The 20,489-nt window shown below is 44.3% G+C and overlaps 1 protein-coding gene and 1 non-coding gene across 5 annotated transcripts in view; both read left to right on the top strand.

Annotated features, from left to right (window-relative positions):
- Positions 1-20,489, top strand: part of Lmpt (four and a half LIM domains protein limpet) — a 405,187-nt gene that overhangs the window by 153,323 nt on the left and 231,375 nt on the right. For all 4 annotated transcript variants that reach the window (XM_037425056.2, XM_037425052.2, XM_037425051.2 and 1 more), the window contains exon 2: positions 11,613-11,698. In XM_037425056.2, the coding sequence (XP_037280953.2) occupies positions 11,613-11,698 (86 nt within the window). The remainder of the gene's footprint in view (positions 1-11,612; positions 11,699-20,489) is intronic.
- TRNAI-AAU (transfer RNA isoleucine (anticodon AAU)) lies at positions 12,622-12,695 on the top strand. The gene has a single exon. It is a non-coding gene; the product is annotated as a tRNA-Ile (tRNA).

Below are 20,489 nucleotides of genomic sequence, written 5' to 3'. Positions count from 1 at the left end.
AGCAGAAAAATGCAGAATTCATTGCCGATGTGACGCTGGTTTATATATTGTTTTTTGCCTTCTGCTTCATGGACAATGATTTAGTTTTATGTTTTTTTTTTGTCTCTTGCTCATTTCCGTGGGGTACTAAACCCAAAGAGTAGCAGCTTGGGCTAGTTGGCTTGACATGACGATAGTTATAGCGCGAGAACAGAACGACGACACAGAGAGAAGAAGGACACGAAGGACGCGAGTGTCGTCATTCTGCTCTCGCGCTATAACTAGCGTCACTAAACCAGAGTCACGTATGGCTGACTACCTAGTTTTTTATCCTTGCCTCCTCCTATTTCTATTGTTTCTAGTGAGCTGTTACACTTCATTACTTGCCAATTAAAACGATTTAACACGACGTTTGAACCTATGGTTTAAACGTCGTGTTGCATAGCATGCTGGATGGCAAGGAGGTGCCATGCTAACCGAACGCATGTTGCATAGTAATGAAAGCGAAAGCATTTGTTGACATCTTAGTCAGACAAGTTTCTCATTTTGAGATATTGGTTCAATGACCGGATGCGCTGATGAAATCGCATTTCAGGGGGTGCGTTCACCTAAGTGAATGTATGGGGGAAGGAATGGAGCTTTGCACTTTTTTTCGAGTGATGTGCCCGGTGAACATAGGGTACACGGATTACCGTATGGTCATGTAACAAACATGAAACGAATGCTGATAGATCACAAAATTATCGACCAATATTTCAAAACTGACACGTTCATCGCTTGATCCTTACTAAATAATTTTTGGAGTTTTCTGTCCGTGGTGGAGGGCTCAGCAAATTTTGACCACCTGGTTTTTTTTAATGTGCACCTAATTCTAAGTATACGAGGACCTCAAGCATAACTGTAGCCGCTGCGGGCATGACTCGAACCCGTAATCTTCAGGTCTGCAGATAAGTACCGATTTACTGGACCACCACAGTGGGTGATCGCTCGATCCACACTCCTAAGAAAACCATGACAGTGGTCATTTTATTTTGTATTACTAATTTTATTTATTTATAAAACAATGCAAGCGGCCTGTGTTGGCATACACACACACACACGCACACACAAGCGAGCACAAGAATGGACAACACTACTGCCACTAGTCTGTCATTTGGCACTAGTTCTGTATTTTTTGTGAATAATGGCGAGAAATGACACTAGTCCAGTAATATGTTTTGCTGGTTTCTTAGTGCCTGCAAGTTTTCCTCTACGACGCCCCAAATATGGCGCACGAATGCGTTTCACTTTAGCAAAGCTCGACCACAGCACCAAGTGAACTGTATTGGCTCTACTATCTGGGAAGTAGTATGCGAGGCGTTCTCGGTCGGTCGTCTTCTTGTCGCTCGGGTGGTCGACGTTTTGTTGCGGGCCACTTCGTCTTCGCTGATATCTTACTTGTTGACATCGGAGCCGTTGCTACTTCTCCCATCCGCGGCGTCCCGAAGGCCGCACCGAGGACTGTTTACGATGCGCCGTTGGGGGCTCGAATGCGGCCGGCACATAACCGCCGAGCCAGGTGGCTGGCCGATGGAACACGTCTAACGGGTCTTGGCGAGGGGCGCGCCAGATGCGTCCACGTTCTCGCGCGACGCGCCAAGTGCGAGCTTAATGTAGGGCCTCGCCGGCCATGCATTCAGATAAGGAGGGCGTGAGCAGTCCGACAATGCGTCGGGTGATTCGGGGGCAGATTGCAGCGAGTGACCGTGTCCGGGAGCTGCCGAATGGGTGCTCGCTTGTTGGTGGGAGTACAGCAGATGCTCGTTGCTTAGGCCCCCTTTGATTCGATAAATCTGATAATTCGAACGTGTTTTTTTTTGTCCCAGCTAGCGTGTGCATTGTTTATTAGCATAAAATTCTCGTTGACTAGGTTGCATTTTGTCGCAACCCGGTTAATGTCGATGGTCCTAACCCACCCCGCTGGTCTAGTTGTAATGGTGCTCAACCGCTGACCCACAGGTCGCGGGATGGGATCCCGGTCACGGCAGCCGGGACGCGATCCCACGATTCCACGTTAAATGTAATTTTTCATCCCTGGTTCAAGAACCCCATGTGGTCCATATTTCCGGAGCCCTGCGGCGTCTCTCGTACCCATATGGTGGTTTTCGAACGTTAAACCACAACGATTATTACTGGACGATTATCTGAGCTCGCCCAGCGTGAAGCGCCATGAACGTGTGACAAAGGAACAAAAACAGCGTTCGTGGACAGCCAAATCGACTGCGGGCTTTCTGAAAGGAGTGGTTGCCATCTACAATTGTGCCCTCGTTACGTAAGAAGGTACGAGTTCAGAGCGCGTTGCGACTTACGACAGGGAGGTTTCTATAGCTGTGTTCAGATTGGGAAGTCGCGATAGACTAAAATTGCGGCTTTCACTGGAATTTTGCTAAATAAGCACTCAACTTGTGCATTCCTGAAGAAAATATTGGTGTTTTTACTTTTTTATTGGTCCTTGATGTGCTTGATCATTAGGCATTAAGTCAATTCAGACAGTTTTTCTGGTTCTACGAGATATAAGTTAGCAGGCTTTTACTGCAATGCCAAAGTTATCAGTTTACGTGGGATTACGCTCTTGTTTCCTCAGGAATAGTTTATTTGCGCTTCAAGAGATAGTATTCACATGACTATGAGCAGAAGAGTCGCGCATGTCGTAATGCCACCACCCTACAAATCAAATTAAAGGCAACGTTTTTGCCTATAGCATTGCATTAGTATCGCAATTGTGCCAGTACCACTGGTTGGACCGTGTCACAGAATGACGAGTGACCGATGCCATGCCACTTTCTCAATATTTTTCTAGCATCACTGATGTCGCAGCTGGTGTGTACAGCCAGCTACCGCTCTACCGGTGACGTCATAGCAGATGTTTAGCACGGGTCACGTGATCCAGAGCTCTTAGGTGCAAATCGGCTATCTCGCCTCTTTCGTTGCCGCTGGTTTGAGCATTCGGTGATTCGCGCTCCAAGTTCATCAAAGGCCTCAGCTCTGACGCTGCGGAAGTTATTGAAGGAACCAGGGAAGCCGGTAAAACTGTTCGTGGTATGGTTTACACAGCAGACCAACTTCTTTACGTGCAGCTGCGCTGTTAAATTGATATATACAATGCAAGGTTACTCTTTTGTTTCGTTTAACTGACCAACATAGAAGTGCCATTTTGTTGTTCAAATAAAGTATTTAGTACAGATTTCACAGCGGAAACGGAGTCCTGTTGGCCTTCATTACGCGGTTAATAGCTCCGCCTCGATACCCGCCACGGTTGTCTAAAGGCCAAGGCTGCTGATCTAAGGCCGGAGGCGAACTAAGGCTAAGGCTGTTGATCCGCAGGTCGCGGGATCGAATCCGGGCCGCGGCGGCTGCATTTTTGATGGAGGCGAAAATTCTGGAGGCCCGTGTGCTTAGATTGAGGTGCACGGTATTGAACACCAGGTGGTCGAAATTTCCAGAACATTTCACTACCTCATTTCTCGCAATGATATGGCAGTTTTGGCAGGCTAAACCCCAACAATTATTATTAGCTACGCCTCGATGGTACAGTGGTTACGTTTTTTGACTGTTGACCTCAAGGTCATGTTCTTCATCGCAGACGTGGATGCCTCATTTTAATGACAGCTAAATGGCATAGAAGCCTGTGTACTGTGCGCTATTTGAACCGGATAAAGAACACCACCTGGTCACAATTTCCGGAGCCTTTCACTGCGGCGTGCATCATAACCGCATAGCAGCAGTGGCACGTAAAACACAGAATATTACAGATTTTTATAATATAGGATGAACAAAGCTTTGCGTTAGTATTTGTCGCCACTGCGCATACGTCGTATAACTTTATCCTCTTACAGCCGCTGGTTAAGCGACGGAATTAGCGAGAATACGCGATGAGCGCTATTTTTGCGTACGCTATTATAAGGCTACCCGTTATGTACTGCGGGAAGGATATAGTGAATTGTAGTCAAAAAGGTCAAGTTAAAAATCGTTGCACGTTTTGCGAGACATAATTTTTCATCCTATAGTGCTTGAACACACAGACTTATAAAGCAAGGGAACACATCAAAGTACGTGCAGGAAGTCAGCATGCGTACACATGACGTTCTGGCTGTTCATTTCGCTATCAGTGTTTGTCATATATTTGTCATATATCTTACAGTATCTGCATATGTGAGAAGCTAACACCAAAGCGTAGACGCATGCAGTGTATCGCAGTGTAATAGCGCTTATGGTGCTCTGCAGCTGACCCGAACGTCGCGTGTTCGACTCCGGTGGCGGGGGTCGCATTTCAATGAAGGCGAAAAGTAAGATGCCCTTTTACGGTGCGATGTCAGTGCACGTTTAAGAAAACACAAGAGAGTCTAAACTTTCAGAGCTCTCCACAGCCGCATTGCTCATACTCCTACCTTGGTAGAGGGAGTTGAAACCTCACATATTATTATCATTATAAGGAGACTAATGCGTATGCAACACATGAAGATAAAGGCACGCGCAGGGGCAGAAACGCTGTGTTTCCCAGCAGTCTCCATTGTGGCATTTTCGGGAAGCCTGGTTTGACAATGTCCGACAGTGCCCTTTCAAGCACTGGATCCCACTGTAAAAACACAAAATGACCAAGCTGCCAGATGTGAGTGTCATAACATCGGAGATTACGTGATATATAATGTACCGCTACCATTGTGTTCCTACAGATTTATTTCTTTCACGCACAACGCCGCCAGCTGTCGTTGATCAATCCGGCACCCTGCTTTGAATGCGGACTGATGCAGCACCAAACTGCACCGTTGCGTTCTCCTCTCCGTCACGGACGAAAGCGGGACGGCGATAAGCCAGGGCCCTCGTTGTTAAAGCAGCTTATCACCTTTTCCTCTTCATCAAACAACGACGCCACTTTGCCGCCGCACTTTTAGCACGTTAAGGATAGCAAGAGCGGCAGAAAGTGAGTGCGAACGTTGGGAAAGGGGAAAAATGGATGGCGATATGGGTGTATGAGGACGGAAACTTCGCAAACACTCCACAGGGAGAGCTGCCTATAAGAGTCAACGACCACTCTTCCACTTATTAATATATTTTTTGCGACGATATGTAGGGGCTTCGCCTTGAAACGCGCCGTATAGCGATCGTTAATGTTGACAGTCTGCTGTAGTCACGAAAGCACTAATCGCTAAAACAAAAATTTTTCTCCAGTTCCGATTCCTTGGGTTCGTTTTCAGAGCAAAGCGGCTCCATGAGCTGAGAAGAAAAGAATATTTGGCGGATCCCACGTGCCTTAGGAATTGATGTTATGCGAGGCATGCGTAAGGAAGCTGACTCTATTGTAATTGTTTTATTGAGCGCAACGTTACGAAATAACGCTAATGATATATACCAATTTCGTACGCGTAGACATATGTTAAACAGTCACATGTTTACTGTTGCGTAACGATGTCATCAGCAACATTAGCAACACCAGAAGCAGTAAGCTGATATGTGGCACTTGTGACTGTGGCTATGGCGGCCCCGGACACTGCTAGATAAACGAGCATCAGTGAGTGGCGCTACGATACAATTGTCGTTAACACGACGTGACGGCTGTATGCAGTGGGTATTTACTGTTTATAAAATTGGATAGTGAATACTGCAACTACAGTCGACCTTTCACGAACATTATGGTCTACTTGAAAAGCAGTTCGGAGACCTCGCGTCGCTTTCTGGTAGAATACCTGATTGCCCCGCAGAATGCTGGGTTCAATTCCTGCTGGGACCACGATATTTATTCTATGTGATTGCGGCGTCAACTCTGCTGATGCCAGCGTTTAGGGTAAAGCTCATTAAGGCTGACCTAGTTGGCGTCCATCACGCATCACACAATTCAAACAGAAACTGAAAACAACAACAACAACAACAACAACAACAACAACAACAACAACAACAACAACAACAACAACAACAACAACAACAACAACAAATGTGTAAACAACCAACTGTATGTGTAATCAACTATATGAAAGTGGAATACGTGATCAGCCGCGCCGTCCGTCTGTCCGTCCCTCTCCATCTATCTATGCATCCGTCCGTTTGCGCGTCCTACAATCCGTTAATCCGAATATACGTCCACCTGTCCATCCGTCCGGTCGTGTGTGCGTCCGTACATCCATTTGTCCGTCCTTTATAATAGTCGGCGACTTCAACGTAGACATTATGGACCTTAGGACCTATAGCTTCGCAGATCTCGAAATAAAATTGCCCCGCCATGGTGGTCTAGTGGCTAAGGTACTCGGCTGCTCACCAGCAAGTCGCGGGAATATCCCGGCTGCGGCGGCTGCATTTCTGATGGAGCCGGAAATGTTGTAGGCCCGTGTGCTCAGATTTGGGTGCACGTTAAAAGAACCTCAGGTGGTCAAAGTTTCCGGAGCCCACCACTACAGCGTCTCTCAGAATCATATGGTGGTGTTGGGACGTTAAAGCTCACATATAAATCATCAATCGAATTGAAATTACCCATGTCTGTTCGCACCGTTATTTGGTTTATGTAAACTATCAGTCACCTTCAGTGCACCGCGCTTAACTAGAGCTCATCTTAAGCCGACGTGACGGCTGTAGCGTAGGAGTACACACGTAATGTTTATAAAATTGGGTAGCCGTCACTTCATCCCCAATTGACGCTTCGCGAGCATTGCGGTGGTTTTGAAAAGCAGTTGCAAGACCTGGTGTAGGGCTGTTATAGAATACTTGGTTGCCACGCAGAATGCTGGTCTTCGATTCCACTGCGACTCTAACAATTGTTCTTTGCATTTGTCGGGTCAGCGCAGCTGTTATCAGCTTTTCCTTAACGCTCACGCGTTAAGATCACCCTCGTGTTCTCAACGTTCCCAGGTAGTTAATAAGTGTCAATCACATGTGGCACCTATCCGCATACCAGTGGAATAAACCTGCCCGTGGGTATGTGCGCGTGTCTGGCGGGCAGTGTGTGACAACGTATGCAATGGGATTGTGACAATATTGATGTCATGACCAGCGAGTCATATTTGTGAGACAATCTTACCGTACCATACTAATTTTGGTTTATACCAAGTTAAAAAGGTCATCATAAGAGCTCTCAAACAAAGGCGGCTAGATAGATATCTAGGTAGATACATACGTAGAAACGCCTGAAGTGCTGGCAGTACGCCAAGAAATGCTTCGCATATAATACTGAGTAGGGCATACGAGTGTGCTTGTTTCCTTTGAACCTTTAGCATCTCTCCTGTCCCAGTCTTTTATATGTTTTGTTTACTACATCGGCAATTTCGCGTATAATATTGGTAATTTCGAAGTGCTCGCTATTACGTCATGATACATGGTCTTGCATGGCTGTAAGCTTGTTGAAGTTCATGTTGCCAAAGCTCATTGGGCACGTGGGCCCGTACTCACACAAGCATCTTACGGTGAACATTCTCAAACTTGATATGGTAAGACGAGAACTTTCTAGTTCATTACAGGTGAGACTTTGAATACATTATAACAGGATGTAAACAGTTTTTACCGATAAATATTCATGTGAGCCTAACATCACATGCCGTCAAGATCTGTGGAAATCTTCAGGCAATCCTGATGATGGATGTGTCGTAAACGACACATCCATCAGACTTGGCTTGGTCCACTGGCAGTAATTGTGTACCACAGTGTTGCTCGTCTGCATCTCGACGGAGTCGACATTTAGCGGGATACTTGAGCGCATTACTAGGTGGTTCACCATAAGTCCTAATATTTGAGACTCCCGCAATAACAGGAGCGTACTGCGCCATATGCGTACAACCACTAAACGAACTTTATCACGCACCGTTATCAAACCAGTGGTACTAAGAATAAAAAAAAAGCGTGTGGAAATTTCGCCTATCTTCAAATGAGACACTTTATCGGCGATGGCGTACGTACACCGCCCGCCTCAACTCGCCCACTAATCAGTGAACTAACGTTGGTCAATTTACGTTCGATTTAGTGTATGTGTTTTCATGACAGCGACTTGAAAACATTTTTCATCGTATTGAGACGCGTTGTTATTTGAAAACCACAGTGAAGTCATTGGAGGATGTAACATACTTCGATAATTCGTGCCGACCCGGGTAGTTCTCGAAAGACCTGCAGGAGGCAAAAAATTTGCCTCGGTATTGAAAACGTCACTATGGGCTCCTGTCTTACTGGTTAGAAACTCCGTTTCTAATTAAGAACAGCTTTGTTGTAGCTATAGAAAAGCACCTCCGCTCAATCAAGGTGCGCAGAAAATTTTTTTGAACCTACTCTCCTGCTTGATAGGTGTGAATTGTTTTCGAAGGTTTATAGAAAAATGCGACCACTTGCTTCATTCACACAGCATGTCAGCGGGCGAGCTTTTGACGTCCTTGTTGACTATAAAAAACTAAAAGAAAACAAAGCGAGGCAATATTAAGATTTCCAAATGCGGTGAAGATTAAATCAAAAAGCGTAAAGTCAGCTCAACACAAAAGCAAGTGTCTGGCTATTTGAAAGCCTAACTGTTTGTCTGAACCGAAAATCGTACCGGAGCAAAAATTACTCTTGCATAGCAAGAAAATGTAGCCAGTTGGGCATGGGAAGACCACGTTATTAGCTCATTATGGGAAGGTAAACATTAGCACCTCCTAATTGCAAAGAGGCATGCTACTCGCATAATAATAATAATAATAATAATAATAATAATAATAATAATAATAATAATAATAATAATAATAATAATAATAATAATAATAATAATAATAATAATAATAATAATCAACATCATCATGATGACGTCTTCATTACCACGCGTCTGTGTCGTCCAGCCTAGACTCTCAACAGCGCTATATTATGCTGCAATATTATAACTATATTTGAAGAATTATTACGCTTCAATTTGTATGTGTACTTATCATGCTTGAACAATCTGTACAAGCCTGATAGCATTGATATAGAAAAAGAAGTGGTAATCTACAGTCCATAAAAAAAAGAATTTCGGAACCAATTTTTTGTACATTCCGCTAGATTTTTTTCTACTTATTATATCAAGTTTACATAAAAGACCTAACGTCAACCTCGTTAGCCAACATGAACCATACAAAACGCCATCGACAATGTGCGAGAAGCTGCTATTCCCGCTACTGGTCTTATTTCTAGGGCATATGGTTAAAAGTGTTTAGCCAAGAAAGCTTTGTTTTTGCTAGGCTGAAGCGTTGTGTTTTTTTTTCTAATGTGTGCTGTATTTACACTATGTAATGTTTGACTAGCGGTGGCTCGAGGAGCGTCGCTCTGTTGGTCATGGCTGAGCTCACTGAGGCAAGTTTTCGTAGTTTGTCCTTCTCTCCTCTATCACGTACAGTCGTCAGCAAGCTTACCACAAACTTTCTGACGCGTAACCTCGACTGCTTCGACTGGTGCCAGCAGGGAAGCACTGGGCGCTGTTGCCGAGATAATACCTCCGTATGCTTAGACAGTAGGTCGCTATACATGACTAACATCTAGGCAACAGAATCCAAAGATACGTGGCGCTAGTGTCAATCAAACTGTTTCAGGACACGCTGCGGAGCGTCAGAGTTGAGCGTACGGACGACTACATGCTCGCGTATCTGTAAAGCGAAGTTTCAGAGTCGTAGTGATTCGACATAGAGCTGATATACTTTTTATAAGAGAGAATGACGCAATAACTGTGTCGATACGCTTGCGTTTCCAGTTTGTAGTGTTGAAGAGAGTAAGATAAATAAGAAACAGACAAAAATACCTGCAGTGGGCAATCGAAGTAATGTATGAATGGAAAACGAGGTAATGTGCACATGATGGATGACATTGAGACTCTTCGTTGAATACGTCCTGTTTGAATACTCGTTCTGTTTGTTTAAATTACAATCTCCCTGTGCTTACTTCTTTTACGAGCGGACAGCTCACCAATAAGCCTTCGCATATCACCTGAAGGCTTCTGTGGTCTGCCGTAACAAGATTGTACTTACTTCTTTCACGAGCAAACAGCTCACCAATAATTCAATTCAATTTTATTTCATCCCAAGGATGAGGGCAGGCTCGGGAGAAAAGTGACGTTTTGTCACTTGAGGAGAACCCGAGCCTCCCTAATACATGGCAAGCAACGTGGACATGAGTAAAGAAACATAAGCCATGAACATATAGGTAACGAACATAAGCCATGAGATGTTTAGCGCAGTACAAGTCGGAAGATGCACGTACAGTAATGCTATATACAGAGACTAATATGCGTAAGTAGTTCGCCACAAATTCCGAAGTACAATGCAAAATATGACGGAATACAGAATACTATATATATGACAACAATGCTATGCATAGAAATTGCGTGTACACACATACACATAAATATACACACACATATGGAGATGCATATACAGACATATATACACATACATACACACATATACATGTATACATATATATATATATATATATATATATATATATATATATATATATACGCACATATATATACACATATATATACACACACATATACATATATAGAGAGTTCCATGAATGCCTGGTCCACCATTTTCTCAATTTTCACGATAAAAGCACTTCCCTAATGTCACGTGCACTGCATTTCTCAAGGATTATTTTCGCCTCCAGTAATTTATTTAATAACAAAGGAACACTAAAACATAACATTTGTCGCCCAAAATTTGTTCTACAGAATGGAAGGTTCCAATGTTGTTGGTCACGAGTAGGGTACGGATTAGCATGCGTTTCCAGTTCAAAAATATCTAGGAAGGCACGATTGTTATGAAAAAGAGATTGCTTATATCTTATTGCTAGGGAATACTCGTAAAGTTTGTGAATTGGGACAATATTATAGCGCTGAAACAGTTCATCTGTGTGTGCATAGTAGTCAACATTTGCTATAAACCTGATCGCTTTCTTTTGTAGCCTTCGCATACCCCATGAAGGCTTCTGTGTCTGCCGGAATAGATTCTACTTTAGGCCAAAAAAAATAAGTGTTCCACCCTCGTGGTAATGGGTAGGAGCGGCACTGACTAACGCTCCCAAGTAACGCTCTCCTGGTTTGCATGCACATAGAGATACCTCATAAAGAGGACGGTGGAACGACCACCGCCGTAGTTCATCTGACACGTTATCTGAAAGTTGTGGGTTCGGTCTCGGCCGGCGGGAAGTTTTCCTTTTCGCCCGCTTTACTTACTTCACATTTGTATCACAATTGTTACAACACATTCATAGCTGTGCATACGTCCCCTATATCTTCCTCGGTTTCATTATTTGTTGGTTCTCATTATGATCCGGTCAATGATGAAACATGGAATAAAACATTTCTATCGTTCGTATAAGAAGCATATTCGAAAACGCATGTGGTGAAAACTCGTGAAAAGTTTGTAAAATTCTTGAACAGGTAAGCGGTACAATTCGCAAAGCTCCCACACTCTCCTGAATTTCTGCTGGGGGAATAGGGGTGTGAGCAAAACGAAAATTTTTTTTGTTTTTTTGCAGAAAGCATCAATATATGGTAGATAGAAAGATCGGTTGAATTTTGAGAAATGTATACATGCTTTAAGAAAATGCTGCTTGAGATGTACATTGAGCGTTGTTGAGAAAGTGTTTTCTCATATGCGGATTCATTCGTGCCGCAGGGTGTGCTCGTTCACGAAGTCGACGAAGGACAGCCCTGCCTGACCTGCAAGGACAAGTGTCCTGGTTTCAGTCCACACCTTTGGAGGTGAGTGGCGAAAAATACAGTACAGCACCTTCGTTTCATTCAGTGAAAGGTAAAAAAATCAATCAATCAATCAATCAATCAATCAATCAATCAATCAATCAATCAATCAATCAATCACTCAATCAAACAAACAAACAAAAGATAATTCATTTGTGTACGGTGCTCTGTATTTAGGCTGCACATGTCTTCGGGACAACGTTGCTATCAGATAAACGGTCACTGCATAATAATATGGCATTTTTGTGGCAATTACAAGTGGTACGTTCAGTCGCTTTTCGTATATGAAATTTATGGCACTGCAGTTTGCATTTATCGATGGAAACTGAACCAACCACCGTGTGATAATCGAGAGAAATGGGCAAGGTATTTTCACACGAAAGAGAAAGCTTTAGAAGGCAAGTCTATAGACACGACACTTAATCCGTCGCGATGGCTCAATAGCAATCGCGATGGCCTTGACTTGCTATGCTCAAAGTTGTGGTGTTCCAGCCTATAAATGCGGCTGCTGCATTTTTGTACGGGCCGGACTACAAACATACTGTTGCATCGTGGTTTAAAAACATGATAAAAAACCCTTGAGTCAACCAGCAGACTGCAACTACGGCGTGACTCATGATCAGACTTCAATGTTGGCGTGGGGGACTCAATAATATCAATTTGCATGGGCATAGAATAAATAACCATATCCATATTCTAGAGACAGTACCTTATGACGGTTCTCTGTTTCATTCCTGCGGTTTTTTCGCTTTACGTAGATGCCGTAGTTACAACTTCTATTATTATTATTATTATTATTATTATTATTATTATTATTATTATTATTATTATTATTATTATTATTATTATTATTATTACTGCAATATGCGACATTACCTGTGGTTTCCCCCGTCGCTTGACAGGCACTTAAAGCTGTGCCATCCGTCGGCCTGCTAGCTCAGTTGGTTAGAGCGTCGTGCTAATAACGCGAAGGTCGTAGGTTCGATCCCTGCGCAGGCCACTATTTTTCTTCCTTGCAAATGTTTTCTTTCACCATTACGTTGATGAGAATTGAAATTTCGGACAGTTACCGTCAGCGATAAGCTTCTTTTTTTTATTGGCAGCGTCAAAATTCCGCATTTGCATTCTCTCTCCCTTTTCTGTCTCTCCACTTTATTGCTTTTGTTTTCGGCTGGTGGCAGTGAAGTAGCCGACCAGAGCAATTCCATAACCGAAAGTATAAATTGCTGCCATGACTGTTTTATGTCGGTATCAACAACACAGGAAAGTTAGGCAAGCGTAAACCGGGAGGGGACATTCGAAACAGACCAACCCAAACTACTAACCGGGCCAACCGTCCACATTGAAGTTTGTGTACAGCATCGGATAGCCGTCTATAGTGTGCTACAGCAATGGCATGGGAAAAAGAAATGCGGGTAAGCAGGAAGGCAAAGGGGAGGTGGAGGCTAGAGCATAGCACAGCCGTGCTTAGTGCAGTATAGCAAGGAGGTGGGGAAGAGAAGTGAGGGTGAGGACCGCGGAAAAGGAGGAGGGTAAAGCGTGGGACAGCCGTGTATAGCAGCTGTGTCATGCTTGCTCCCTTAAGGGCTCCAGAAATTAGTCGCCTCCACCTACCTTTAACCAGAATCACCATATCAAGGGCGCTTGAAAAGGAAGTGATGGTGAGGAGGAAGGCTCGGAGAAAGGGGACGGTAAACCGTGGCATTGCCATTTATAGTGTATACTCGTAAAGCGTGGTGAAGTGTTTGTGAGGAGGATCGATGTGTGGGTGAGGAGAAGAAGGAGGGTAGAGAGTGCCACTGCATCGCAAATGAAGGCCTCCTTTCCTGCCGCGGACGTCTAGAAGGCTCTGAGTTTGTTCAGTAGTGGCCGGCGCTCGTTTTCCCGCGAGGGCGAGTGTTGCCAAAGGGCGAGCGAATCGCTGCTTCAATCTTTTTTACAGCTTTCACATTGAGCGTAACTGCATGTGAGTGATTTTCAATGAATAGAAGAAAAAAGTGAGTCCCGTAACTGTCTCTCAGAGGTAGGACACCTCAACAGTATCTTACGAGGGGTGGGGGTAAAGGAGGAATTAAAAGGATATAATTAAAATGTAAAGAGAGAGAGAGGAAAGAGAGAGCGAGGCGCAAAGACAACGAACGACGGAAAACGACTAAAAACGACGAAATTAAGGAGGAGATAGAAAAGATGGACATGGTCGTAGGAGTCTGAGGACGGGGCACCATTCCGCGAGAGCTCTTGTCGGCGTCAGGAGATGGCGTAGGGCGAACCAAGTCGGCCAGAGCTGCGCTGTCGTCGGAGATCGTGGGGGCACAGCCGGTCGGCACGAAATCCCATGAGCGAGTAACAACATGTACTTTTTTTTAAAGACATGTACTTTTTTTTTAAAGACGATAGCCTTTCTTGAGATACTTCGAAGCAAAAATTTTATTCTGCCTGTCTGTAAATTCGTCTGTTTGCCTGCTGTAACGATACCCTGAATGGCCCAGAAGGCCAACCCTATCCACAGTGCCCACCAATATCGCTCAAGTTTCAGCGTTCATACTTGTGCGATGGTCAATTGAAAAGCAATTATTGTACATATTTGAAGCACCATAACAACACGTCAATATTGAGTATTTGTGGCTTTATACTAGAGGGAGCATACATAAGTAATTCTAAGGACCGTAGCATTTATCACGCCGCGCTGACAATGCGGCACGATGCTCAAAAAAGGCGAGTGTTTCCAATGCTTTGTTAAGACGACACTGTGGTGGAACCTGCCCGTCGCTTTGCGTTCTACACCTTATCGCCTCCGAGACAGGCGCGCACGCCTTCCTTCGTTTTCGAAGATAACTGCCAGAGAGTGCTCGTGTATAACGTACCTCGATGCTCTCGTTCGCCTTCACTGCACGGATTGAGACACTCAACGCCTCCAGAATATCATTCACCGATTTTCTTGCGCAAAACAACAAATAAACGTTTTGTTTACTCTCTCCAGGCGCAAGACTGTCGTCTAACGGCGACATTTGTAGTGAAGCATGCAGATACAGGCCCAATTTCTTACTTAAAACCATACCATCCGTGGTCCGCAACCCAGAGCGCAACTGGTTTCACTGTCGTACGCCGTAAAAAGCACCATAATGCCCCAACTTAAATGATGCAGTCAGTCTGTCCGAATACCGCTCTCAATGGATAAAAAAATCGAAAGAATTGGAGAAAAATAAGGGACAACGACGTCACAACTACCCTCAGCTTTCTTTATTGGCACCAGCCTTGTGATGTTTTCAGATAGTCATTGTTGCGTTTTGGTTTCAACGCTAAACGGTGTGTTGAGAATAAGAACCACCCACTCAATAATGTCAGATCTCTATTCTATGCGTTTCTAGCAAGAAAAGAAGAGGAGAAACAGTGCTTCTGAATAATGAGTAATTATGACCAGCCCGAATCTTGGACTGGTCTCCCTGAGCGGGTACGTGCCGACCATTCAAGGAGCATGATAACCATCATATCGCCTAGCAGTCACAGCTTGCCTATATTCCAAACCTAGATTGCGATATGTCATCAACGTATCTGTCTTTTTTATTGTATTTCTGACAATGCTGAAGCCGTCCTGTCATGGTAATAAAAAGACACTAAAGCCAGGAATGATTTTCTGCCGATTAATAATTTAGCATTCGGCATTAGACAAAACACCACCCTTTTCGGTGAAAGACGTTTACTATGAGCGTGCAAATGCCCGAAAGAAAAGCTCGCAGTGATGACACCTTGAAATTTCCGCACCAAACGCAGTCACATCACAGATTTCGACATCGTCTACATGGTCATGCGTAATTACTTCTTGGCAAAAACGGAACACGTTCTCCTTTAAAGGGGCCGTAGAGTTTCGCCGCTGTTCTCAAAATACATGAAATGCACTTAGATAACGGCAGGCACGCAATTTAAAAATGAATCATTGTCGTTGATTTTCTCCTACATTAAAAATTTTACGAAGGAGAAATTAGTGACTTTAGAGTTCTCAGAAAAGAACTTTTCAATCTAAACTGAATCATTGTTTCCACTTAGTGTGCCTTTATTCTCGCAGCTAAACTATATTTTCCCCGACAAATAAAGAAATCTCTCTTTTCAACCAACAAACATAAAGAAAGTCAGTACGCCACCATTGTTGTGTATCCTCGTGGCATGTATGTGATAGTGTTCATCCATGCGAATTATGAGTTGACTCGATACCGAGTGGCTGTATATTTACGTGGAGCAGCTGTTAGATCCATGCAATGAATTCATTAGAGGCTATTCATACGCGGTGGACGCCCGAGTTGTCAGCGTGAGCTGTTTTCAACCTCGTCCGCTAGCTTCTCTGGCAGCTGACCGCTAGAATACCGTGTTTTCCGTGCAAAGACGAACGGGTAAATGACCGGCTGAACTTACAGTCAAGGCCAGTGGGAAGGTCGCTGTTCGGCTGGCGAACTCGGCTCAGGCTGCCGGCGAGGTTCGGTGGGCACGGCTGAATGCGTGCGTTCCTCGTGCGACGTAACGAGCCGCAATGGCTTATTTGCATAATTACGCCCCACTCACCCTTAGGACGCTGCCACGGCGGAAGTGTGCGTAGTCTTCTGTACATCGTTCACGCCTTTCGAGAGTTTTCACACAGCTCGGCTGGTTGGCGTAGGCTTTCTTTGCGATGAAGGTCACGTTAAGATGATTGCCGTACCAAACAGAGCGCTATGCGTACGTTTTCTTGTATGATGTACAATAATTACATGCCCCACTGTGGTGGTATAGTGGCTAAGGTACTCGGATGCTGACCCGGAGGTCGCAGGTACGAATCCCGGCGGCGGCAGCTGCATTTTTTGATGGAGGCGGAAATGCTGTAGGCCTGTGCTCAGAGTTTGGTGCACGTTAAAGAACCCCAGGAGGTCGAAATTTCCGGAGCCCTCCACTACGGCGCCTCTCGTAATCATATGGTGGTTTTGGGACGTTAAATCCTGCATGTCAATAATCAATCGAATTGTAATTAGCAATGTCTGTTCGCATCGTTTTTTGGTTTATGTAAACTATCAGTCACCTTCAGTGCATTGCACATAACTAGAGTTGATCTTAAGCCAACGTGACGGCTGCAGCGTAGGAGTACACACGTAATGTTCATAAAATTGGGTAGCCAACACTTCGCGAACATTGCAGTCTATTTAAAAAGCATCTATCTATCTATCTATCTATCTATCTATCTATCTATCTATCTATCTATCTATCTATCTATCTATCTATCTATCTATCTATCTATCTATCTATCTATCTATCTATCTATCTATCTATCTATCTATCTATCTATCTATCTATCTATCTATCTATCTATCTATCTATCTATCTATCTATCTATCTATCTATCTATCTATCTATCTATCTATCTATCTATCTATCTATCTATCTATCTATCTATCTATCTATCTATCTATCTATCTATCTATCTATCTATCTATCTATCTATCTATCTATCTATCTATCTATCTATCTATCTATCTATCTATCTATCTATCTATCTATCTATCTATCTATCTATCTATCTATCTATCTATCTATCTATCTATCTATCTATCTATCTAGCTAGCTAGCTAGCTAGCTAGCTAGCTAGCTAGCTAGCTAGCCAGCCAGCCAGCCAGCCAGCCGCTTACGTTAGGGTGCTCTCGTGGTCACCCCCTTAACTTGGCCTGGACCTTAATTAGCTTGGGAGGGTAAGAGGGTTTGAAGAATGTGACGCGCTGGTGAACACATGAATAATGTCACAATCCTGTCAGGTACGCAATCAAACACTTCACGCCAGCCAGTGGCACATACCTACGGGCAGGTATGTGCCACTGGTATGTGGGTATGTGCCACAGGTGTTGACACTGAGTATCATCTACCCAGGAACGACGAGAACACGCATGAGCAATTTTAACGCGCGAGCGTTAAGAAATACCCGACATTGGTAGTGTTGACCTGACGAATGCAAAGAATAAATCTCAGGGTCCCAGCTGGAACCAAACCCAAGCATTCTGCGTGGCAATGAAACACTTTACCACAGAGCTACACAAGATTATTGAACTACTTTTCAAACAGACGCTAATCTTCGTGAAACGTCAATAGTGGTTGCAATGCTGCCTACTTATTTTTATAAACATTACATATTTACTCCTTTGATACAGCCGTCATGTCGGGTTAACGTCAATTGTGGTTAGTGGCCATGCGCTGAAGTTGATTTATGTAGCAGTGTTCAGGGCCAGCATCCTCGTGGGCATCAGCGCTTCAAATCAGCTTCTGGTGTTGCTAATACGCATATGTTCCAGTTCGCTCCATTGCGCAAGTGCAAACAACTGGTTATATAAACATCTACAACTCTTCAACATATATCTGTGCATGCAACATTTGTTTATATATTTAGCGTCATTTCATGACGTTTCGCTCAATGAAAAATGCAACAGGATTACCTTCCCTCCGCATGCTTAGCATAACGTGGATACCCAGGTACGAGGGATCTGCCGAAATATTTTCTCGTTGCTAAATTGTGGTTCGCGTGTCTAATTAACGCCAGGTGACCAAAATGGCCTCAACTGGCAAAAACAACGTCAATTATGTAATACTTACCTTGTTTATTGCGATTTCTTAAGCCGATACAATTTACGTATACATTCAGGTCCGAACAAAACATGTCACTCATATCGGAAGCTTTCACTTCATGTGTAAAGACTGTTTAAAGCTAACAAACATATGCTTATAACTGAACACCGAGGTAACTGAATGAACGTCACTCTCACAGTGTTGCGGCATTCCAGTTTCATAGCGTGGCTTAAGGACAAGGGGGATCCTGCCGTCAGCTATGCGGCGCTTGCCAAGTAGTGTTGATGTTGAAGTGAATGCATGATGTCGAATTGTGAAGGAAACTTTCACATGCTGACAGATAGCTCGCGCTGTGAGAAAACTTTATCTTTGCTAAATTTTCTCCGTAAACAATCGTGGATCAGTGCAGTTACGAGTCTTCCAGTGCAGTTACGCAATGCCATCACGGGCGCAACCCACACGATACTACAACTTGCTAACAAGGCAAGAGTTCAACAGCTGCAACCATGGCGCTTCCTAAAGTAAAAAAAAAACTACGTTTACGCTTCACTGAGGCCGGTGTCACACGGCCACATTTAGTCCGCACGGGAGTTTGTCCGGATACAGTTTCCCTGTGACGATCAATTGTATACATTTAAAGAACCAACGCAAAACGACCTCAAGATTGGGGTGTGAGCAAGATTGCCTATCGCCGTTGGCCCCATTATGTGCGCGCCAGAGATCACGAAATGTTAACCCATCATCTCCATCGTTCCTCTATTCGGCCTTAGGGGTCCGCTCTTTCAAGCGTTCCTCTAAAGGCGGGCGTCGGGACAGAGAGGCGAGGACGCCTCGGGAGGCGGCTCTCATTCAATGCAGAGCACTCACCGAACCGTTTCGTACTTCCGCGGTTATTACATCGCACCATGGGGCGGCAGCGGAACGTGAGTTCTACTCGTATTATAAACGCCACCGTCGTCCGCCTTGTTATCTCTCGCTCCTTGCATCGAGTGGAAGACACTCCTAATTACCGCATCAACCTCCTTTCCCGCTCCATTTTGCTTTGATCACCACCCCCCTCTCGCGGTGCGGGTCATTGGTGCGCTCGCTTGGCGGCCTCCGTCTGCAAGCAAAAGAAGAAGCCTCAATAACCACTGTCTCGCCCGGCATGCATATACATGCGGGCACTTTCAGCGTGCTGCGGGGCCAACGGGGTGTCTGGTACCGGAAGGTTAGTTCGTATACTCGCTGCCGCTATGTCCTTGGCCTTGCCGGGAGCCCGACAACGGCTTCATAGTCGAGAATTCACCACACTCAAGCTCGCCTTTCTCGTTAGCAGCTTGCCTGTCGAATGAGTTTGTTGTCGCTTGTACGGAAGTTGAAATTTTTCGCTGTACCTAGCGAAAACCTCCTCCCTCCGAAATTTTTTTTTCGCTATCCCAAAGCAGTTCGGTGTTTTCTGGTAATCGAGAATGAACATCAAGTTAACGAAGTCGCTCACTCACCTCCTCATTATGGTGGTACTCGAAGCCATGCAATAAAGCTTGGGGTGAAGAACGAGATGCTTTCCAAAAAATGCGTCGTGGTAACCGAATGAAGGCCCCGCGTCCCTGCATACTTTCCAGAAAATACCGCTTGAAAATTCAGTATGAAGAAAAGAAGAAAACTAACTGAACTAAGTCCTGCGGAACCAATTAAGTAACCACTGAGTACCCTGCTTTTTTTTTCAGATACTGATATGGGCACTTTGATTTTCCGAGACACTGTGTGCGTGGAAACACTCTTCCTTGCATGCTTCTCTAATCTCCAGAATTTTTTCTTCTTCTTAGAGGCTGCTTCAATTTTCATATTGTACGCTTCAATACAGATGGAGAGTGAACTTTGCGTTTGGTTAAATGTGGTATTTCGACCTCTTTCTACTTTCTTTTTCCATTTCTCTTGATATGTAATAACAATTACTTCTTTATTTCAATTATTGACAGAGCAGACTGCGGGAAAATATGCTTGAAACTCAAAAAAAAAAAAAACTTGGCAAAGGCCCGCAGCCATCTCTGCAATGCAATAAGTTTCTCCACTTTGTCTCACTCTTTTCTAACGTGTACACATTCACAAATTGTGAGAAGAACCTTTTCATAGATCACCTAGCTTCGTTGCTCGTGCGCTACGAAAGGCATACCTTCAATTCTATATAGCCTAAGGGCGTCGGCAGCCCTGCAAGCGTGGCATTATACCGCCGACAGTG

This window comes from Rhipicephalus microplus, chromosome 5 (genome assembly GCF_043290135.1).
Source record: "Rhipicephalus microplus isolate Deutch F79 chromosome 5, USDA_Rmic, whole genome shotgun sequence".
In the NCBI taxonomy this organism is placed as follows: domain Eukaryota; kingdom Metazoa; phylum Arthropoda; class Arachnida; order Ixodida; family Ixodidae; genus Rhipicephalus; species Rhipicephalus microplus.
The sequence above is the reverse complement of the archived record's forward strand: the minus strand, read 5'-3'. Positions and strand labels throughout refer to the sequence as shown.